Here is a 23,238-nt window from a genome sequence, read left to right as displayed (position 1 = left end):
TTTTTACACTGGGGGCCAGTTCACTGTCCCTCAGACCGTTGGAGGGCCGCCACATACAGTGCCCCTCTCACCACCAAAGAAAGAGGTGCCCCTTCCGGAAGTGCAGGGGGGGCTGATAAATGGCCTCAGGGGGCCACATGCAGGCCCGCAGGCATAGTTTGGGGACGCCTGGTAAGTTTCCTGCTCCAGCAGGTCTGGTTGCTAACGCACTAGCTCTAATATGAGTGGATCTGGGAGTCCGGATGCTGGGGTTCCAGGGACAAGCCTTAGTGAAGTTGCAAACAGGTGAGAGCAGGGGGAAGTGGGCCAAGGCTTGTGGCCATTCCCAGCGCCAGCCTCTGTGCTTTGGGTGCTAGAATGTGTATATGTGAGAACTAAAGCATGAGTCACTTGTGTTCGGTGTCCTGACCCCAGGGAGATTCTCATGTTCCCCTTTGCCTCCATAAATGGAAGGCCCAACATGAGGGCCCTTCAAAGCCACCGTGGTGTGTTCCTGACAACACCTGAGATGAGGAGCCTCTACCAGAACTCCCAGTGGCAATCAGCTCCTGAAGCACCTTTGTGGATGGCTATGCCACACAAGTCTTTCTTTGTAAAGCCAAATTCTAGATTCCCAGAGCTTCTCTCAAACATCCTCATTCTACAGGCAGTCCTGCCACCTACCTGAGGGTCACCTGGAATCCTGGGGATGATGACCATGCCTCTCAAGGCATCTTATCCAAGTAAATCATCCTTGGAACACCCCTGGGAAGGCAGATCCAAGTGACAATCCCAGGATCAGAGGCTACCAAACCACAAGGTCACGGGGCTTGCTTCAGAGTTAGAAGTCACTGAGGCAGGCCCAGGAAACCTGCCAAGAAGTCCCAACAAGTGAAGTGGCTGGACCTCCCTGGATGGGGAGCAAACATAAGGGTTTTAGTGAGGGTTTCTGCTGGTCTGACTTGGGTTGAGCATCCAGGAAGGAATTCTGCTGCCTCCATCTGTCCTGTGCATTAGGGGAGGGGCCTGCACAATGTATGTTCCAGAAGGTGGGCCACGCCCCTCACACACTGTCTTAAGCCTAAGTGTGGTGTGTGGCTTGGCTGAGAGTTTCTCAGGCCTGCTATGTGACTTGCCCATGAGATATGGCCATGTTTGGAGTGGTGTGTCGAGGCTGTGGGCAGGCCTATGTGAGGAAATAAGGCTTGTTCCCTCCACCCACCCTGTCACCTGCCCTGTTCTTAGAAGGTTGGGCAGGTTTGCCACAACAACACTTTCCAGAGGGGAGGGAAATCAGACCACTCCCAGGAGTTTAGGCATCACTAGGAATAGGGGGTCCTCCCAGGTCCCGTGGCCTAGCACACACCCTCCCAAGAACCTGCCTGCTGCCCCCAGCACTGACTTGACATACCCATCATCTTCCCACTCCCTACAGAGGCTATATAATCAACCTCCCCACTCCAGCTTACCTCCCAGATCTCACCTGCAAACTTTCCTCTATAAAGATCCCAGACATAGCCCTAATAGGCTGTCACAAGAGGTACCACCCCTTCCCAGATCTCCACATTCTAGCCAGCACCCCAGAGATCCCCCAAACTATCAGATCTCCTGAAATACCTTCAGCCCCCCAAATTATTAATTCTGTCTTCAGTCCCAAGACCATCTGGCTCAACATGCCCCCTCTAACAGCCCCTCGGAGACCTGGGTCTGCAGAGTCACTGGCCATTGGGGAACTCTGTTCCTACGGACCACACCCCTCTCCCCTGAGCTCTGGACCCAGTCCAACCTCACCATTTGCTCTTTTCATTCTTCTAAGTTTCTGTTTCCGCCTCTTCCAATGGGGGTAATAGGGACACCTACCTCATTTTTAATGAGAAAAGTGCTTACTACAGTGCCTGGCACCTCCTGAGCCATCACATGGTGGTAGCTAGTTGTTGATTTTTACATTATCTCCTTGGCTGGCTTGCCTCCACCTCCAGCTCACCAGGTCCAAGTCTGATCTCATCCCTCTTATTCTTCATCCCTGCCAGTTCCACCTGCAGGGCCAAGCCCCGCAGTCCTCCTTAGACCCTTCTCTGTCTGTGGCCAGCCCATCCCCAAATGCTGTCAATCTCTTAACTTCTACATCCTAAATAGTTCTCAATTTGGTCTTTGATCTTCCTGTCCACTGCCATCATTTCTCAGCAGCCTCAGGAGGGGTGTCCCTGCCTTCAGGCTGCCCTCTCCCGGCCAGTCTCCACTGAGGAGCCAATGGTTCTTCCTAAAATGCAAGTCTGAGCCCCTCCCTCCTGTTACTTTTTTCCCTACCGCTGGGGATCAAGTGCAAGCCTTCTGTCTACCCCTCACCCCCACCAACGCTGTCTCACTCCTCTTCTCCCCCCTCCCACCCAAGCCCCACTAGCACTTCTGTGGAGGAATCCTTCTGGATTCCCTCCACCCGCGTCCTCACCCCGCCTCCTGGCAGGGACCAGTGACCCCTCCACACCCCTACCCCGTGTGCTCGCCCAGCGCTGCGGTCTCCTCCTTGAACCAGGCCTCACAGCACCGAGCTTGTGGGGACCTCACCACCCGTCTTTCCTGCTGACTACGCCGGGAGCCCCGATGGCTGGGACCGGGTAGGTTCTGCTCCCCGCGGTCCCCTCGGGCCTCAGCGCAAACGACCACTCGGTGAACGTCTGCTGAGTGGATGAATCAGGAGCCCTCACGGACCTCGCAGAGCAGGCAGAAGCCCCGTGGGTCCTAAGGCGGGGCCGCTCCCGGCTGCTCCCCGCCCCCGCCCCGGCCCCGACTCCCGCGAGCTGAGAAGTAGCTACAAGTCCGAAACCCCTCGAAACCCCTCGCCGGGCCGCCTCCGCCCCTCCGCGCGCTGCCTCCGCCCTCCCTCCCCACCCCCTCCTCCCTCTCTTTGTCTCCCGGGCGCCTGGCCTCCCCGCCACGCACCCCCCGCGTCGCCCCTTCCAGGGGACCCCCGAGTACCCCCGCCGACGCCACGCGACGCGCAACGGCCGGCAGGCGGGGGCCCGCGTCCGGTGGGGCCCGGCGGGCGGGGCGGGGAGGTGGCGCTCGCGCGCGCTCTCTCTCTCCCTCTCTCTCTCTCTCCCTCTCTCTCTCTCTCCCTCTCTCTCTCTCTCTCCCCCCCTCTCTCTCTCTCTCACACACACACACACACACACGCACACGCACACGCACACGCGCACACACTCACGCACACGCACGGAGCATCCTCCCGTCAGGGCTCTTGGTCCAGCCCCGCCCGCGCCGCCTGCTCCCTGCAAACCTTCTCCATCTCTCCCACACGCCCCCCCTTCCCTCGGGCTCCAGGACCTTCCTCGCCGACCCCCACTCCACTCCCGGGATGGAGCGGCTCGAGCCCGCCCGGAGCCCCCCGCGGCCGGGGTGACGGCCCCGCCGGAGCACCATGGGCCCGAGGGGTTCCTTAGGCGCCGGACGCTGAAGATGACTGATGCTGAAGGTGAGGGGCCGGGAACCCAAGGGCCCGGCGGTGGACGGGGGAGCCGAGCCGGGGCTGGGGGTTCACTGGAGCTCGCGGTGGGACCCCGGATGGGCTTGGACGGAGTAAAGCGACAAGGGCCTTTCTTCCCCTGTCCCTGAAGGGGCTGCGCGGAGCTAGGGAGCTGGGCTGTCAGGGGAGGGGGCGGAGATAGGATTTGTGTCCCTAATCCTCTCCCTCCCGCCCGCCGCCCAGATAAATTAATTTAAAAAACTGGTGTGGGAGGAGGGGGAGAGGGCTTAACTCTTTCTTGCCCGGCGCGGAGTTGGGCTGATAGGTTGGAAAGAAACTAGCCGCGAGGCTCTGATGGGGGCACGGGGCAGGCGGGCTAGGAGCTCGGGAGCGCAGTTGGGGGCCAGGTCTCCACCCTCACCCCGTCTCCAGCGGCGCTGGTGGTGGTGGTGGGGGCGACGCTCGCCGGACGCTCCCAGCCCGGGCCTATGGGAGAGGGGCTTGGCTTTCTCTAGCTGCACCACTGCCTGCCCCTGTCCCCAGCCTCCGCTCCGGCTATTCCTTCCCAGACTTTCCCAGTTGCACTTTTCTCCGGGTCCCTCTTTGCTGTTCCAGAGCTCCTTTCCTCTACCTAGTCTGCCCCGCCGGGGCTGCCCCCGCCCCGCAGCAGACCCTCCCTCTACCTCCGCACCCCTCCCTGGGCCTCACTCGGGGCTGCTGGGGGCCTCTCCTCTCCTGCTTTCCCGGGGCCCACTCTCTTTCTCATCTTTCTCCTGCTCTTTCTTCCTTCTCTCCGTGCTTTGTGGATTGACACCCTCCCCCTACACCCGCGCCCCATCGTCAGCCTGTCTGTCTGTGTTTCTAATACCCATTCTCTCTCTGGCTGTGCCCCTTTCTTCCTCTTTCTCCTTCCTTTGGGTCCCAGAAGGCTTTGAGCTCACCTGTCCCCCTTTCTCCCAGAGAAAGGGCAAAGGTCATTGGTGCTCCTCCTGCAGGAACTGGAAGAAGTGGCCCAGTAGACTTGGAGCTCAGATTCTGTGCAGAGGGACAGGTTCATTTCCCCTCCGCGGCAGTTACCTGGTTGACTGTCTGTGTAGGTCAGTGAGAGAGAGAGAGAGAGAGTGTAGAAATGTGATAGCTCAGTTTTGGAATGAGGGGTTTGGGTAGGAGGGGCCTAGTGACCTCCGGGAGGTCCTGCTTCCCAGAGTGAGGAGGGTCCCCCATCACACCCCAGGAAGTTGGATGTGGAAGGGAGGAAAGAAAGCAACTTGTGCTGAATCAGGATGGATTGGGGGCAGAGGTGAGAGAGGATGGCTTTCCCAGAGGGTCTCTACCCTGGACTGGGACCTTGAATAAAGAACACGAGTTCGGTCAGTTGGTTGGAGCATCGTCCTGACTCATGGCGATTCCATCCCTGGTCAGGCACACACAGAGTCTCGCACTGAGTGCGTGAGTAAGTGGAACAATGGGTTGATGTTTCTCTCTCTCTCAAATCATTAAAAGAAAACACACATGGGATCTCTATGTTGGGTGGACTGAGAGAGGGGGTACCGCAGCGGTCCTCAGGGAGCCTCCGTTCTTACCTTCACCCTGTCTAGTGGAGAACACTGCCCCCTCCTCAGGGAGCCTCCATTCTTACCTTCACCCTGTCCAGTGGAGAACACTGCCCCCTCCTCAGGGAGCCTCCATTCTTACCTTCACCCTGTCTAGTGGAGAACACTGCCCCCTCCTCAGGGAGCCTCCATTCTTACCTTCACCCTGTCTAGTGGAGAACACTGCGCCCTCCTCAGGAAGCTTCCATCTGATGTGGGGGAGATACAACCCAGTTAGGAAATTGATGCCGTATGAAAAATTCCTCATTTCCCGGTGTTTGGGAAAGGGGGAACTTAGAAATTATGTAGACAAACGGGAGGAGGGAGGGCCAGCTAGGACAGCTTTCTGGAGGAGGTGGCAGCTGTGTCCTGGTCAGATGAAGCTTTGTGATTGAGTGAGGCTATCTGGTCTATTCTTAGGGGTAGCCTTCCTTCCCATCTGGCCCCTCAGGACAGGAAGAGTGGTCCTAAAACTTCATTGCTAATAGCACCCAAGTTCAAGAATGGCAGGGGGTTCTTGGAAGGCCCATGTCCCTGGCTCCCTCTGATCTCTCATTCCCTATTTCAGCCCCAGGCAGCCATGGAGTCTGCTTCTCTCGGCTCTGGCCAGTGCGGACCAGCTTCCCTCCCCCCGTCTTTCTCCCCTCGGTGTCCTTTCCTCGTGAGCCACCCCCAAAACTGCCTATCCTCACCCAGGGTGGGGCTGAGGGGCAAGAGACCAGGGTCAGGTCTGAGTTCTGCCAGTTATCTCCTGCATCTCGGTTTTCCCATCTGCAGAGTGGGGATACTAAGAATCCCAAGACTGGCTGGCTCTCGGCGAGATGATGTCTGTGAAATAACAGGACAGTGGGAAAGGACCCCAGCAGGCATGTGGCCTAGCTTTCCTACACCTGGCAGCCAAATGTATGGTCTAGTCTGGTGCCCTCCTTTCTCATGCTGGCCTGAGTGTTAGAAGTAACAGAAGATCATGTCCAGGCGATGCAGTGTGCCGTGTTCCTGAGCTTTCTTGCTGTCCCTTCATCTGGTATTCCCCTGGCCCTGACCCCAGGCCTTGGTTTTGGCTCCTGCAATCCTATCAGCCCTCCTTCCCGCTTCCCCACCTGCCCTCCTTCCCGCTTCCCGCCTGCCCTCCTTCCCGCTTCCCGCCTGCCCTCCTTCCCGCCCGCTTCCCGCCTGCCCTCCTTCCCGCCCGCTTCCCGCCTGCCCTCCTTCCCGCTTCCCCGCCTGCCCTCCTTCCCGCTTCCCCACCCTCCTTCCCGCTTCCCCGCCTGCCCTCCTTCCCGCTTCCCCGCCTGCCCTCCTTCCCGCTTCCCCGCCTGCCCTCCTTCCCGCTTCCCGCCTGCCCTCCTTCCCGCTTCCCGCCTGCCCTCCTTCCCGCTTCCCGCCTGCCCTCCTTCCCGCTTCCCGCCTGCCCTCCTTCCCGCTTCCCCGCCTGCCCTCCTTCCCGCTTCCCCGCCTGCCCTCCTTCCCGCTTCCCCGCCTGCCCTCCTTCCCGCTTCCCCGCCTGCCCTCCTTCCCGCTTCCCCGCCTGCCCTCCTTCCCGCTTCCCCGCCTGCCCTCCTTCCCGCTTCCCCGCCTGCCCTCCTTCCCGCTTCCCCACCCTCCTTCCCGCTTCCCACCTGCCCTCCTTCCCGCTTCCCGCCTGCCCTCCTTCCCGCTTCCCCGCCTGCCCTCCTTCCCGCTTCCCCGCCTGCCCTCCTTCCCGCTTCCCACCTGCCCTCCTTCCCGCTTCCCCGCCTGCCCTCCTTCCCGCTTCCCCACCCTCCTTCCCGCTTCCCGCCTGCCCTCCTTCCCGCTTCCCGCCTGCCCTCCTTCCCGCTTCCCCGCCTGCCCTCCTTCCCGCTTCCCCGCCTGCCCTCCTTCCCGCTTCCCACCTGCCCTCCTTCCCGCTTCCCCGCCTGCCCTCCTTCCCGCTTCCCCACCCTCCTTCCCGCTTCCCGCCTGCCCTCCTTCCCGCCCGCTTCCCGCCTGCCCTCCTTCCCGCCCGCTTCCCGCCTGCCCTCCTTCCCGCCCGCTTCCCGCCTGCCCTCCTTCCCGCTTCCCCGCCTGCCCTCCTTCCCGCCCGCTTCCCACCTGCCCTCCTTCCCGCTTCCCCGCCTGCCCTCCTTCCCGCTTCCCCACCTGCCCTCCTTCCCGCTTCCCACCTGCCCTCCTTCCCGCTTCCCCACCAGCCCTCCTTCCCGCTTCCCGCTTCCCACCTGCCCTCCTTCCCGCTTCCCCACCAGCCCTCCTTCCCGCCCGCTTCCCACCTGCCCTCCTTCCCGCTTCCCCACCTGCCCTCCTTCCCGCTTCCCCACCTGCCCTCCTTCCCGCTTCCCCACCAGCCCTCCTTCCCGCTTCCCCACCTGCCCTCCTTCCCGCTTCCCCGCCTGCCCTCCTTCCCGCTTCCCACCAAAACCACAAAACCAACCCCTCACCCATCCACACTTCTTCCCAAAACACACTTGATGCATCATAGACATTTGGCTGTCCCTGTTGTGCTGTGAGTACTCCTCATACCCTCCGGCATCTGTGAGTCTGTCTAGAACTGTGAGTTTGTCAAGAACAGTGGCTCCACTGCCGATGGCGCCAGCTTCCTGAACAGCTCGTGTTCAGGAAGGCAGGTGGTAAGTGCACCAGTGAGGGCGGAAGGGCGGCATGACTGGGGTGTGTGGGAAGATGGATGGATGGATGGTATGACCCGATAGATGGATGGATAGATGGATGATGGATGGATGGATGGTATGACCCGATGGATGGATGGATAGATGGATGATATATGGGAAAGTATGTATATGGATGGGTAAGTGGGTAGACGGATGGATGAAAGAACCCGAGTTCTGGTCCTGATATTTCCTTTAACTTGTTATGTGATCTTAGGCCAGTCGTTCTCCCATTTCTTTATTTGTAAAATAAGGGGATTGGATTCAATAACCTCTAAGATTTCTCCCAAACTTTCTGTTGGACAATTTATGATGATTAAAAGTTTTTTTGGGGAAGGCTAATGATAAAAGGCATAAGAGAGTGAAGGTGAAAAGTTCAGTGGTCTGGGTGAAGGCACGCAGCAAATCAGCTGGGACCATGACCACAGGACTCAGCCTGGGTCTGCATCCTGGACCTACTTCTGCCCCTGCCTTCTGTCTCTGCATCCCCCGCCCCTTCAACCACCACAATCTGAGCTATTGCTCAGATATGTTCTCTTCCAGGAGCTGGAGCAAGAGTTCTGAGGGGAGGTAACAGGCCAGAGGCCAAGAGCAGTAGCCGTTGGCAGCTGCCTGGCCTCCGCCAACCTGAACCTCTTACCCACAGTCCTTTTCTCTCTCTCTCCCTTTGTCCTCCCAGCCCTCTTGAGTCATGGCTTCTTCAAAGCTCCGAGAACCTGCTGATGAGGTTTTTGGTAAGTTCTGTCTGACTCTATCTCTGGCCAAGGCCACTTGGCACTTGGGGATGGGGGCGTGGAGAGGGAGTCCCTTGGGGACTTTAGTGTGTGTGTGTGTTGTGGCCTTACAGCCTGATTCTTATTCACTGCTATCTGAGAGGACATGACGATTACAGAAAGAGCAATATTAATAAGGGTCCCCATTTATTAAGTGCTAGTCTCATGCCAGGGACTAGACTAGTACCTCCGTCTCACATGCACATGAAACCTCACACCAGTGCTATGGAGTGTGCCCATTTCACAGACAAGGAACCTAGGACACAGAGGGCTGAAGCGACTTGCTTCAAAGATCGTGAAGCAGGTTAGTGGCACAGCTGGGACTGCAGACAGCTCTCTGCTCTCAGTCACTATGCTGGGCACCTGCATTCCCCAGAGCAGGTGACACATGTTACTTTTATATTGCATACATAAGGGACCTCACTCGGCATGGATGTGCGCAGAAATCAAATGCATAACACACGCTCAGCCACAATACACACTGGGGTGCATGCACACACCTGCCTGCACCATCATTTATCCCCTGCGATCTTTCATTGTGTGGATTGGAGAAAGACCACCAGGCAGGGCAGAGTTCCCAGCATGCAATGGGGTGGAAAGGCTGTCTCTCAGCTGGATTCGTTGGAGGAGTCAGTGAGCAAAGGAACATGGAGGAACGTGGAGGAGAGATGGAGACAGAAAGAAGCACCTGAAGCCTGTTACATGTGTGCAGCTTTCAGAACTTGTATTTGTGTGCGTGACCTTGAGGGGCTCCTGGGTGTGGAAGGCCACCAGGCCTCCTGGCTTCCCCTCCCTTGCCTTCTCTCTTTCTTTCTTTCTTTTTTTTTTTTTTTTTTCGTATTTTTCTGAAGTTGGAAACGGGGAGGCAGTCAGACAGACTCCCGCATGCGCCTGACTGGGATCCACCCGGCATGCCCACCAGGGGGCGATGCTCTGCCCATCTGGGGCGTTGCTCTGTTGCGACCAGAGCCATTCTAGCGCCTGAGGCAGAGGCCACAGAGCCATCCCCAGCGCCCGGGCCATCTTTGCTCCAATGGAGCCTGGGCTGCGGGAGGGGAAGAGAGAGACAGAGAGGAAGGAGAGGGGGAGGGATGGAGAAGCAGATGGGTGCTTCTCCTGTGTGCCCTGGCCAGGAATCGAACCCAGGACGCCTGCACGCCAGGCCGACACTCTACCACTGAGCCAACCGGCCAGGGCCCCTTGCCTTCTCTTTATCCCTACCTTTCCTCCCCTCTCCTTCTCCCTGTCCCCTGCTCAGCTCATTCTCCCCTGCCGCTGCCACGTGCCCTGGCAGTGCCAGGAGCTGCTGTCTTTGGACTCCTGGGGCGTGCTGTTTTCCATTCGCCCTCCCTGGGGCCTGTGGCATGGAGGGTGTGCCTCTGGGACTCCTCTGTGCTTGAACTGCCGCTGGGCTTCAGACTCTGAGCGGCTTCGTCTCCACCCAGGCCTGGCCTGACCTCTGGCCTGACAACGATGAGCACCCCTTTCTGGGGCGTTCTGGTCTCCACTGCCCCTCCCACCTCAGCCCTTCCTGTTTTCCTTCTCCCTGACCTGCTGAGGTAGCCCCAGCCCAGCCTGCTTCCTGATACCGATGGCAATTAAATATTCAAGACTTCCCACTGCCCCATGCGGAGTCACTCCCTGTGGGATGAGTGTGGGGGGCCTAGAGGGAAGGCGGTAGGTGAGGGGGTCTGATTGAGCAGCGGACTAGAGGAGAGACTGGCCCCACCTTGCTCCCTAGGTCCTCCCAGGTGAGATGACCATGGCCCTGATGTGGCCACGTCGGGAGCCAAGGGCCCTTCTCCCTGGCCACCCTCCTTCTCCCCATCCACGGGCATGTTGTGAGTGTGTGTGACGCAGGCAAAGGCAAACAATATTTCATTGGGAGAAATCACAGGTAGAGAGAATATGCACTTCATCACGCCCTTTGCTCACTGAGTCCTAGCACTGCCAACGCGCAGAGTGCTGGCCTAGGAGCCAGGAGGCCTGGGTGCTGTGGTCTCTGCACCCGGATCAAACCTGGCCTCTCCCAGACTCAGCTCCCCCACCTGTAACACGAGGGTGTGGACTCAGAGGTCACTCCCATCTGAGCCGCTGGAGTCAGGCTGCCTGAACCCCCGCCAGCTCTCCATCGGCCACACCAAGGCTGCCTGGGGACTCCCAGAGTCTCCTCCTTGTAGGGCTGTGGGCAGGTTTAAACGAGCTGGTAATTGCGAAGCACTTAGACTGGTGCCTGGCACCGTGAGCACTCAGTATTAGCTACTAGTACCGTTTCATCGGTCCTCAGTCTTCCCTGCCCCCAGGCAATGCCTGGAGATCCTGCGTCAGAGGACAGGGGACAGAAGGCTCCCCCCACGCTCAAGCCCAGGGTCTGGAAACACCAGAACTGAAGCAGGGACAGCGAAGGGACTAGAGCAGTGGTGTCAAATCTGGAGTCCAAAATAGAGTCCTTTGACAGAACCTCTCCCCTCTCCCAGCTCCTGCCAGCTGCCCCCGGACAGTTCCCTCTCTGCTCCCCCTTCCCACTCAGCCGGGCCGGCCCCTCCCCTCACAGGCTGCTCCAGCCGCCAGCCACCACTGCCCCTCAGACACCAGCCACCACTGATCCTCAGACACCAGCCACCACTGCCCCTCAGACACCAGCCACCACTGATCCTCAGACACCAGCCACCACTGACCCTCAGCCACCACTGCCCCTCAGCCACCAGCCACCACTGATCCTCAGACACCAGCCACCACTGACCCTCATCCACCAGCCACCACTGATCCAGCCACCAGCCACCACTGCCCCTCAGACACCAGCCACCACTGATCCTCAGACACCAGCCACCACTGATCCTCAGACACCAGCCACCACTGCCCCTCAGACACCAGCCACCACTGATCCTCAGACACCAGCCACCACTGATCCTCAGACACCAGCCACCACTGCCCCTCAGACACCAGCCACCACTGATCCTCAGACACCAGCCACCACTGATCCTCAGACACCAGCCACCACTGCCCCTCAGACACCAGCCACCACTGATCCTCAGACACCAGCCACCACTGACCCTCAGCCACCAGCCACCACTGACCCTCAGCCACCAGCCACCACTGACCCTCAGACACCAGCCACCACTGCCCCTCAGACACCAGCCACCACTGACCCTCAGCCACCAGCCACCACTGATCCTCAGACACCAGCCACCGCTGACCCTCAGACACCAGCCACCGCTGATCCTCAGACACCAGCCACCACTGACCCTCAGACACCAGCCACCACTGACCCTCAGACACCAGCCACCACTGATCCTCAGACACCAGCCACCGCTGACCCTCAGACACCAGCCACCACTGATCCTCAGACACCAGCCACCACTGCCCCTCAGCCACCACTGCTCCTCAGACACCAGCCACCACTGACCCTCAGACACCAGCCACCACTGACCCTCAGACACCAGCCACCACTGATCCTTAGACACCAGCCACCGCTGACCCTCAGCCACCAGCCACCACTGATCCTCAGACACCAGCCACCACTGACCCTCAGACACCAGCCACCGCTGACCCTCAGACACCAGCCACCACTGCCCCTCAGCCACCAGCCACCACTGATCCTCAGACACCAGCCACCACTGATCCTCAGACACCAGCCACCACTGCCCCTCAGACACCACTGCTCCTCAGACACCAGCCACCACTGCCCCTCAGACACCACTGCTCCTCAGACACCAGCCACCACTGCCCCTCAGACACCACTGACCCTCAGACACCAGCCACCACTGCCCCTCAGACACCACTGATCCTCAGCCACCAGCCACCACTGCCCCTCAGCCACCAGCCACCACTGATCCTCAGCCACCAGCCACCGCTGATCCTCAGACACCAGCCACCACTGCCCCTCAGACACCAGCCACCACTAATCCTCAGACACCAGCCACCACTGCCCCTCAGCCACCAGCCACCGCTGACCCTCAGACACTCCACGCCCAGGACACCATCCCCTCTTGTTCCTTCTACAACCTCGGCTCTTGGTTCTCGCTCAGACCTTCGCCTGGCTCCCCCAGCTGAAATAGTAGCCTTCCCGTCACCCTGTGTCTTCTTCATTCGACAAATATGAAAGTTCCCGATGTGTGCCAGGCTCTGTTCTAGGCCCTGGGGAGACAGCACCGAACAAGCCAGACAAAGTCATTGCCCTCATGGGGCTTGACCTCTGGCACAGGGGCAAGCAGGGGGCCCGATGTTGAAGAACATGTGACTAAGCCAGGAAAATACTAGGTGGTGAGGAGTGCTGTGCAGAGGATAACACGTGGGCTGGGATGAAATGTGGGCATGTGCTTGTCGGTGACCCTCATCAGCACCCGCGTGTATCTGGAGTCCGTCTCGGCCCAGCTCTGTACCACCGGTCCATGGCAGTGTGACTTTGCTTCCATCTGTCAAACACCTGCTGAACACCTACCCTCTGCCAGTCCCTGCGCCAGGCTCTCAGGATACACGGCAGAGGGCCAAGTGTGCCACCCTCTGCTGTGTAGACTGGCATGGGACATTCATTCCCAACCACATCCCAGTGGCAAGCCTGAAGAGGTGTGGCTGTCTAGAGTAGGCGGAGGCGCTGGGGTGACATGGTAGAGGTGAGGGCCAGAGCGGGTGGAGAGTGATGAAGCAGAGAGCAGCCGGAGCACAGGGACGAGGCGGACAGGGAGGCAGAGCTGGGTACCTGGCAGTCAGTGTAGGCGGTTCCATGCTGTTCCCACCACCATCGCCACCTGCTCTGCCTGCGAGCACTTCCCAAGTCACAAGCATTACTTAATGCTCATAACAACCCTATAAGGAAAATACTACTATTATGACCCCGTTTTTCAGATGAAGAACTGTGAGCTTAACGTAAGTAACTTGTTCAGGGCCACCCAGCCAGCAAGTGGCAGACCTAGCCGGGCCATCTGGCTCCAGGGCATCTGCTCCAAACCTCCTAACCGAGGTGCACATAAGGGCGTGCTATGCAGAGGAGGGATGCGGGCAGCACAGGAGAGTGTGGGCTGGCCCCTCCCCAGACCTGAATGGAGGGCTGAAGGCCATGGGCTTTATGTTGGGAGGTTCAAAAGCAGGACAGTACGGGACAGTCAGAAATGTCCTTCAGGAAGTTTCTTTCAGCTTGTAGCAAGTGGGTGGGGAGGCAGAACAGAACCTGGCACACACTAGGGCAGGGAACAAAGTGGCCAGGTGCTGAGGCCATGCTCTGGGACGGTGGGGTGGGGAGGGGTGGGGTGGTGGAGGGGGACGTGGGGGGAGGACAGCTGGCCGAGGCCTGAGCTAAGGCACTTAGTCCTGTTGGAGAGAAGAGGCCCGGCTCCAGAGCTGTCCTCTTAAATAAATATTTACTAACCACTCTGTACCAGGCACCGTTCTACACTTAGGTCAGAGCAGTGAACAAAATACCAACATCTGCCCTCAGGGAGCTAACGTTCTAAAGGGTGGTGAGAGACAATAAACTACATAAGTATATAGTATGCTAGGGAATGATAAGTGATGTAGGAAAAAATGGGTGTGGGGTGCTGGGGGCATAAACTGGGTGGTCAGGGGAGTCCTCAATGAAAGTATTTAAGCCAAGCAAGACCTGAAGGAACTGAGGGAAGAACCATGCAGAAATCTTTGGCCAGAGCTTTGCAGGACAGGAAGAGGAAGTGCAAAGGCCCTGAGGTACAGGTTAAGCTTGCATAAGGAAGAGCCAGGAGGCTAGCATGGCTGGAGTGGAGGGAGGGAGAGGGAGAGAAGCAGAAGCTTAGAGAGGTAGCCCATACTCAGTCTGGAAGGCCACTGGGATCTTTCCTACTCTGTATGAGATGGAAGTCACTGAAGGGTTCTGAGTAGGGACATGGTTGACATGTTTTATCAGGATCACTCTGTAGCCGTGTTGAAAATAGACTGTAAAAGGAGGAGGAGGAGGGAAGACCAGCTGGGAGGCAAGAGACAATGGTGACCTAGACAGGATGTGAGACGTTCTCACTCATCTCCCCTGCCCTCCCCTTCCTTTCCCTTCCCGTCTTCTTCCCTCCCCTCTTGCCTTCTTCCCTACTCTCCCATGCTCTCTTTCTCCGCATATATATACATGTGTGTGAGTGTGTATCACATACAAACAATATTTTACTGTGGGAAATCACAAGTGGACAGAATAGCTCTCTGCACTCCGTCGTACGCATGTACTCATCACTCAACGTCACCATCGCCAGCTCATGGGTGTTCTTGTCCTGTCTACGGCCCTTTGCATACTCCACTCTTCCCCTGGTTTATTTTGAACCTAATTCAAAACATCTTGTCATTCCACCATAAATATTTCAGTACGTCTAGATATATTTCAGAAGTCGAGCTAACAGGAACTGTGGTTGGGTCGTTTTGTAGGGTGGGAGGCAGAAAGAGGAGTTAGGGATGACTCCAGGGGTTTGGTCGGAGCCACTGGAAAGATGGCACTGCCATTTGCTGACCTGGGCAGAGTGGAAGGAGCAGCATGGGGGTGGGGAGTCCAGTTTGGACACGCACATTGAAGCTGTCCATTGGATGTCCAAGTGGAAATGTCAACTAGGCAGCTAGACACACGAATGACCAACTGCGTCTGGGGCTGAGCAGGCAGGACAGCTCGCAGCTGTCTGAACGGGGTGACCGGGTGGAAGATGGGCCTTTCACTGAGCCAGGGAACAGAGGAAGAGCCAGTTTGAGGCAAGGAGGTGGTTTCGTTTTGATGGGTTGAGTTTGAGATGCCGGTGCCTGGACAGGACAAGTTCCCCGGCAGGTGCTGAGGGGCCCAGGCTTGGAATTCGGAGGGAGGGTCAGCGCTGGAAGGAGACCTTGGTGGGAGTTAAGTGAGGCGAGCCACTGGGCTGTCTGTAGACACGAGAAAGAGGAGCAACACAGAATGTGCATGGGTGGTGGGATGGGTTCCCTGAGGTCACTGGGGGTGGAGTGGGGAAGAAAGGTCTTCATCCATCCCCAAGTCTGGGAAGAACATTTTCTGCCTGGAGACTCCAGTGCCAACCAAGGTCGGGAGCTGAGAGATACTGTAGGGTGAGGGCTTCATTCTGGTGGAGCAAATGAGAAATGAAACTCGGCGCAATAGGTTTATGTGTGATCCATGGGGTTTGCCAACTCCTCCTCCACATCCTCATCCAAGACCTAGCCCTGGACCACAGCCCCCAGCATAGGAGACACAGGCTTCAGAGGACTGTGGGTTTTCCTCCCTGCTCCTGCCACTGGCTTGTGTGTGTGTATGTGGGGGGAGAGTAATCCTTTTGTTCAACCGAGAGCAGTCTAGGTGCTCAATAGTGCTGTCTCTGAGTGCGACCCTGAGCATGGCACCGCAGATCTGTGTCCCCAGCAGGGCCAGTCTCTGGAGCTAAACTAGCCATGCTCAAATCCCAGACCACTGCTAGCTGGTGGCTTCAGTCAAGAGATTTAACATCTCTGAACCTGTTTGCTCAGCTCTAAAATGTGCATAATAACTGTCCCTAGCCTGGCACATGGTAGGCACTTCTCCATTGATAGCCATGGTTGCTGTGACCTCTCCAGCCTCACCCCCAGCCCTTCCCTCCACAAACCTATACCCTCCAATTGCCCTGGAGGTGCCCCCTTTGCCCTGCTTTCCTACTTCCCAGCACTGCATATACTAGTCCTGCCAATCTCCTCTCTCATAAACTCCCACCCAGACCTTAAAACCCAGCTTTGCCGTGTTCTCCTCCGACCCATCCAAACAGGGCGGTCCTGTCCCCTTCTCTGCCTGTGAGGTTTTCCATCATGTTGCTGTATCTATGTGCTGGCATGTCTGGCTCCCCCAGTGACTGTGAGACCCTGTTCCCATCTCCTCTGCACTCAGAAATGTCCATTGACTGGGGTGTGACTGCAGGTGGCCACTGGAGGTGAGCCTCTCGGCTGGCTGTCCTCACGTGTCTGGTCTCTGCCCCCTTCGCCTGGTTCGCAGACCTGGACTTGGCTGTGCCAGAGACTGTCAGACTGGACAGCAGTTTACACAAAGCCCGCGCCCAGCTGCTGGCCAAGGGCCGTAGACATCGGCCCTCCCGCTCCAGGCTTCGGGACAGTGCCAGCTCTGCAGAGGACGGTGAAGGCTCTGACGGGCCCGGAGGCAAGGTTGGGGCAACCCACGCAATCACACATACCCCACCCACCCTTCTTGCCCCTGGATAGTTCCTCCAAACTGCCCCTCCAGGGAAACCACACCTGACTTCTGACATAATGCTCATAACCTTGAGCTGCATTCACTTTTGGCTCCTTTCAACCTTTCAAGAAAGGGATTTTCAGCCCCATTTTACAGAGATGAGAAAACTGAGGCCCAGAGGTTCCAGTGACAAAGTCAGAGTAATGGAAGGAGGTGGGATCCAACTATGTTACTGGAAGCACCGCCCACCCTGTTGCCCACCCCCCACCACCCCACCCCCCGCCCCGCATGGGGAAGTCCTCCCTCCAGGCCCCCGGAAAGACACTGGAGTCCGGACTCCAGACCTCGGAGGCTCGTGTGCAATGTAGAGGGTGCCCGGCTCCCAGCGCCTCCGGGAAGCGGGGAGGAGGGATGGCATGAGCGGCTGCCTCCTCCCCGCAGGTGACCGACGGCTGCGGGAGCCCCCTGCACCGGCTGCGCTCGCCTTTGCACTCGGGCCCGGGGTCTCCGGCCGTGGGCTCGTTCTGCCTGGAGCCTCCGGGGTTGCGGCGCAGCCTGGACGAGGACGAGCCGCCACCATCGCCGCTCACCCGCTACCGGCCCCTGCACAACGCCGCTTCGCACGAGGGCCTGGCCGCCGCCTCCTGCTCGCCGCCGCGCTCCGCGCCGTCCTCGGACAGCTCGCCCAGCTTTGTCCGCCGCCACCTGCGCGCGGAGCCGCACAGCGAAGGTGAGCGCTGCGGGCGCAGCGCCCCTACCGGAGCGCCCGGGGAGCGCAGCGGCGCGGAAACGCCGGGCTGCGACAAGCGGGACAGGATGTCATGCTTCATTCATTCATTCATTCATTCATTCATTCATTCATTCATTCATCCATCTACTGACCACCTAGGACGTGCTACAAACTACTGGGCATTTGGCACGCAAGCGAGCAGTTCTTATTCTCCTGGGGCTTGTAATTTAGGGGAGAAACAATGAAACAAGTCCTTATAGTCTAGGGGGGAAGCAGTCAATTCATCCTTTAACTAAATGTATGTTTCTCACAAGCCATGTGCTATGTGTGAAACATGCACGGTGGTGGGAGACATATATAAGGGTGAAAGGACCTAGTTGGAAGCATCCTGGAAGGCTTCTCTGAGGAAGTGACATGTGATGCAAGATAGGAAGGCTGATTAGAAGTTGGCCAGGTACAACTAACACCAAATATGTAGTAACTCCTACCTTTTGGAGTTGTTTACAGTTTGTATAAGGCTTTTTGTAAACATCCCATTAGGTCCCATGAAATAGGCAGGTGTTATTATCCCCATATTTGAAATGAAGGAAGCTCGGAGAGTGAAAAGAACTTGTCCCAGGGTCACACAGCCAGCTTGCATGATTCCAAGTCAAGAGAATGTCTACCATCTCACACTGGCAGCTGACGGAGGCAGGCCGGCTGCCACACAGGCTGTTTCCTTCCCTCTTCCCCAAAAGATGACAGTCGGGATGCCAGCCCACCCGAGCCCGCCAGCCCCACCATCGGCCTGGATAAGAAGACTCGCAGGAAGTTCCTGGACCTGGGGTGAGTGGGGGAGGGGCCAGAACCAAAACCTTGGAGGAGTCGGGGTGCATCAGTGCCCACTCCGCTTTCCCTCTCCCCAGGGTCACCTTACGCCGGGCATCTACTAGCAAGAGCCGGAAGGACAAGGGCAGCAACCGCCTGTCCATGGGCAGCAGGTACGGGGACCCACGGAGCCTCAGCCACAGCTCCACCCACAGTTCCCCGTGGGCCCGGCCCTCCCCTTGGTGCCCGTACCTAGGCAGGGTGTTCTCTCCACAGGGAGTCGGTGGAGGGGTCCGGCAGGTCAGGAGCATCCCCGTTCCTGCCCTTCTCCTGGTTCACAGACAGTGGCAAGGGCTCGGCGTCCTCCGGCAGTACCACCTCTCCTGCTTGCTCCCCTAAACACGAGAGCTTCAGCCCTAAGAAGTCAGCTTCTCAGGTAAGTCCGTGGCCTTCTCGCCCCCGTGCTGGCCCTCAAGCGCAGGCGACACAGGGCACGCTCCCCCCTGGCTTGGGTTGGGATCAGGCGTTCCTAGAGCCCATTTGTCCTCTGCAGAGCCCTTCAGTAATTTATTCACTCATCCATCTCTGACTCTGTGCATTTACTCATTTATTCATTCATGTTCTGAGTAACTTTTGATTCATTCATTACTTTATCCATTCAACACACATCCCTGAACACTGTGGTTTCCTTAGTGTATACCCAGCTTGAGGACTCCTCCATTCCCATGAACTTTTCTGCCTAGCTCAGTTCTAGCCCCATGTCCTGTCTTAGTAGCTGGGTGACTTGTGTGGTCGGTTGAGGTTTGGGGGATACAGAGGTGAATAGGGCCTCACCCTGGCTAGTGCTCACAAAGCTTACAGCTTTTTGGGAGAAGTCAGTCCAAGTAACAGAAGCAACAATGAGCATCTGCTTATGCTCAGACAGCACTCTACAGTTTACAAAGTTCCAAAGGTATGTTTGTGCTTGACGCTCACAAAGGCTCAGTGAAGTAGGGGAGCATGCCCACCCACATTGTACAGGTGGCCAAAGGAAGGCCCAGAAAGAAGGGACTTGCCCATAGCCATGCATGGATTGAGTTGCCAGGCTCCACGACCCCTAGCCCATTGATTATTCTGTGGTTCTGTTTCCTTTTTTTTTTTTTTTTTTTTTTTACAGAAACAGAGAGAGAGAGTCAGAGAGAGGGATAGACAGGGACAGACAGACAGGAATGAAGAGATGAGAAGCATCAATCATTAGTTTTTTGTTGCACATCACGACACCTTAGTTGTTCATTGATTGCTTTCTCGTATGTGCCTTGACTACGGGCCTTCAGCAGACTGAGTAACCCCTTGCTCGAGTCAGCGACCTTGGGTCCAAGCTGGTGAGCTTTTGCTCAAACCAGATGAGCCTGCACTCAAGCTGGCAACCTCAGGGTCTCGAGCTTGGGTCCTTGGCATTCCAGTCCAACGCTCTATCCACTGCGCCACCGCCTGGTCAGGCTGTGGTTCTGTTTCTTATGTGCGGCTGGGGCAGAGGAGAAGATTGGAAAGCTAGGAAGTCAGGGAAGAAGGGGTCCCTTCTCACCTGAGACTTCCTTCTTTCCTCCTTCCCAGCATGCCCTCCCTTTCTTCCTTCCCTTGTGCTGGGCCCTGGGGGTACCACAGTGAATAGACACTGCCCAGGTCCTCAGAGCGTTCACAGTCTAGTGAGAACAAGGACCTCTAATCAGCACTTATCAGCTAGGGCACCAGAGGCCATGATGGGGAAGCAGAAAGTAGAGACACCACCTGATGCAGCCTAGGAGAATCCTGGCTGACTGCCTGTAGGAATCAACATTTATTCTAAGACCACCATCATTCCTGCTAACTATTGTGCCTGGCTCAGTTCTAGTCCCATGTCCTCCCAAAGGCCTCAGGTCCTGATGTCTCATGAGTCACTATGTCATATGTGCCTACCCGGCTGGCTCGTGCACTGGGTACACTGAGCAACTCCTGGACTAATCCAGGACTCCACCTCTGTCCAGGTGGGGGTGGGTGGGTGGGTGGGAAGACTCCCTTGGGCTGGGGCAAGCTTTCACCTCAGCAGCATGCACTTGTTCCTGTCTAGGAATCCACCCTGAGTGATGACTCCACGCCCCCCAGCAGCAGCCCCAAAATCCCGAGTGGTCCCCGGCAGGAGGCCAAGTGTTCCTACCCCTACCACACGCTGTCCCAGTCTTCGGATGAGGTGAGCAAGGCCTGGCCTCTGACTTTGCCAGGTGTGCAGGCCACAGGCCACATCTCCCCACCCCCCTCACTCTCCTTGGTCCCCACCACAGTTCCTGGACGAACCTCTCCCCACGATCCACCACTGGACCAGTCAGCAGGTGGGCCAGTGGCTGCACAGCCTCAACCTGGAGCAGTATGCCGCTGAGTTTGCCGCGCGGCAGGTGGACGGGCCGCAGCTGCTGCAGCTGGATGGGAGCAAACTGAAGGTGGGTCCCAGTAAATGGGCCAGACCCAGCCAGGGCCTGAGGCCACCTTCAAGGGTTGGGATCCTTCATCCTGGCCGTGCCCCTAACCTCTGACCTCTAGGCAAGTTCCTTGGCCTAATCTCTGTACTCCAGCATGGGTCTTTAGTCTGACTTGAAACTCAAGCCCAATTCTTCAGTTTGAACTTCAGGCTCCAGACCTTGACCTCTAGGATTTCATATCATTTGACTCTTAACTCTGATGAGTCTCTTGGTATCGTGGGAATCAGGCCTGCCCCGACCTCTGATCACCTTGTCTGATTCCCAGTCTTGGAGACAGGTGGTAGGGAGGGGAGATCGGGAGGGGCCCATGATCTCTGTACTGGGAGGTTTCTGGCCTGTTTCCACCTCTGCTGAGTGGCTTGGGGAAGGGGTGGAGAGGAGAGTCCCCCAGGATGTCTCTGGGGTGGGGAGGGGCCTCACCATCTGACCAGCTGTGTGACATTGGGCAAGTTGCTCCCTATCTCCGGGGGGGGGGGGGAATTGGGCAGGGTCATACCCAGGCTGAAATCCTGAGTGGAGGAATGGGAGCCAAGGATCATGGGAAGTGGGAGGATGGTGGGGGTGGCAAAGGGCCTGGTGCTCTCCACTCTCATCTTTCCCAGCTACTCCATTCCCCGGTCTTGCCCTGAGGGTTCTGATCCAGCGCCAGTCTGGGCGATAGAGGCTACACTTCAGAGAGGATGGGGCGGGGCTCCAGAGAGGGCACAGCTGGGGTACCAAGAACCCCGGGGGCGGCTCTGGGGCGCTTTCCCTCACCCTCGCATCCCTCCCCCAGAGCCTGGGGCTCAGCAGCTCGCATGACCGAGCGCTGGTGAAGCGGAAGGTGAAGGAGCTGGCGGCTGCGGCCGAGAAGGAGCGCAAGGCCCAGGAGAAGGCTGCGCGGCAGCGCGAGAAGCTCCGGCGCCGGGAGCAGGAGGCCAAGAAGAGCTAGGCAGAGCGGGCGGGCGTGGCACCCAGGCAGCACCCGGGTTCGGCACGGCAGCCAGCAGCGCAGCCGTGGCGCAGGCCTCCCCAGGGAAGCAGGGCCTGGGCGCCAAGCTTGGGCTGGCCTGGCCCTATGCTCTCAGGGGGTACACGCCCTCTCTCACCTTGTCACTCTGTCTGGACCAAGATCCCCCAGAAAGGGAGACCCTAGGGAGAGGGCTCGGTGATAAAGCGATTTCAAGGACTCGTTTGGCACAGAGTTCCTGGGGGAGGTGGCAGGTTATGGGAAGAGGGCGGAGAGGCCAGGGCTGAAGCTAGTCTGGGAGCCCAGAGGCACCTGGGCTAGTCTGACCCTCTGTCCTCAGGCCACAGCAGTGCTGGGCTGGCAGTGAGCGAGCATGTCTGCCTGCCTACATCCCAGAGGCCCTGACATGGGGCCAGGGCCCTGGGGCTCAGGTGGGTGGCTGGGCACCTTGGCAGGAACAGGGGAATAGAGTTGTCGCTCTCTAGCTCTCCAGGGTGGCTGTGTGGGGGGACAGCTCTGCTCTGTTCCCAGGGAGGCTGGTGGGTACTGCAGCAAGCTGCACTCAGGATAGACTCCCAGTCTGCCTCCTCAACAGGAGAACAGAGGAAGCAGCATAGTTATCCCACACGGTCTTTGCAGGACTTCCGGAGAAGGGAGACTGAACCCCTACTTCTTTTCCCCTTTCCTGTCCTGTGGGCCCAGTGGTGAGACAACCTCCCTGCACACCTGTCCCTCCGGGGCCCAGCCAGCTGTGTGCTTTGGCTCGCTCTCTAAGGCAGGCCTACTTCTCCTACTGTTGCCCTCAGAGGGCGCTTGAACCCTCCCTGGGGACAGAACAAACTTAGGAGCTGGTTGAGACAAAGGGCACCCCCTACCAAGGTCTACATGGGACTGAACTGGTGACCCCTCACCCTAGCCAAGCAGAGGCAAATCCAGGTCCTCTGGAAGCTGCCGGATTGGAAGGATTGGTCAGCCCTCCCATCCGCCAGGGTCTCCAGTGGGGCCTCAGTGAGCTCCAGAACTGGAAGACAGTGCAAGCTCTGATTACAAGGAGGGGGGGAGGGGGGAGTATATCCCAGGAGCCCACGGTGGCACCTGTCCTTGCAGGGAGGGAGCATCAGGTATGGTGCTGGCCGGCAGCTAGCCCAGCTCTGGAGCACTGGCCAGAGTACCAATGGGGCCCTGGGGCCTCTGACTAGAAGCCCCCCCCCCACCTCCTCCCATCTGTCTGGAGCGGTGGACAGGACGCATTGCATGCCGACTCATTTCAGCCAGGGCCTGTGGCCTAGGGGCCACCTCTGTCCCTGGGACCCAGCCCTCTCCTCTTCTTCGCTGTCTATGCCGGGAGAGGGGTTTCAGAGGGAAACTGAGATGGGGCCACCGGCACCACCTGGGCCCATGGAGGGGCTGGCGGGGAGGTTGGAAGGCACCCAGGTCCTTGAAAGTTTGGGGAGCTATATGGGTGCCCACCTGCATGTGAAGGGGGGAGGCAGTACTCAATTTATTTCAATAAACATTTACGATGTGCCAGTGATCTTTGTTTGTCCTGGTGGGGACAGGGGCCCGGGTCAGGGGGCTGTGCCGTGCCCGCCCCGTGTGGTGGGGTGACTGTCCTGGGCGCTGTGCGGTCAGGGGTTCTGAATGGACAGCTGTGCCTGCTGCTCTACT

At 58.3% G+C, this 23,238-nt stretch overlaps 1 protein-coding gene across 1 annotated transcript; it reads left to right on the top strand.

The window, feature by feature from the left end:
• The first annotated feature begins 3,087 nt into the window (after positions 1-3,087).
• On the top strand, positions 3,088-23,104 carry SAMD14 (sterile alpha motif domain containing 14). The gene is made up of 10 exons (XM_066364526.1): positions 3,088-3,451; positions 8,356-8,410; positions 16,398-16,564; positions 17,034-17,322; positions 18,060-18,147; positions 18,228-18,302; positions 18,406-18,565; positions 20,216-20,335; positions 20,427-20,582; positions 21,397-23,104. Exons 2-10 carry the CDS (start codon positions 8,368-8,370, stop codon positions 21,550-21,552), a joined length of 1,254 nt encoding a protein of 417 aa, XP_066220623.1. The 5' UTR covers positions 3,088-3,451; positions 8,356-8,367; the 3' UTR covers positions 21,553-23,104.
• The last annotated feature ends 134 nt before the right edge of the window (positions 23,105-23,238 follow it).

The sequence above is a fragment of the Saccopteryx leptura genome, chromosome 2 (assembly GCF_036850995.1).
Source record: "Saccopteryx leptura isolate mSacLep1 chromosome 2, mSacLep1_pri_phased_curated, whole genome shotgun sequence".
NCBI lineage: Eukaryota > Metazoa > Chordata > Mammalia > Chiroptera > Emballonuridae > Saccopteryx > Saccopteryx leptura.
This window is presented reverse-complemented; position numbering and strand designations above follow the sequence as displayed.

What these genes read in the sequence shown, in the direction of transcription:
- SAMD14 (XM_066364526.1), top strand. Translation starts at nt 8,368, where the DNA reads ATGGCTTCTTCAAAGCTCCGAGAACCTGCTGATGAGGTTTTTG. An exon ending in AGGAAGTTCCTGGACCTGGG is followed by an intron (nt 18,148 to 18,227) that starts GTGAGTGGGGGA and finishes CCCTCTCCCCAG; the next exon opens with GGTCACCTTACGCCGGGCAT. An exon ending in CGCCTGTCCATGGGCAGCAG is followed by an intron (nt 18,303 to 18,405) that starts GTACGGGGACCC and finishes TTCTCTCCACAG; the next exon opens with GGAGTCGGTGGAGGGGTCCG.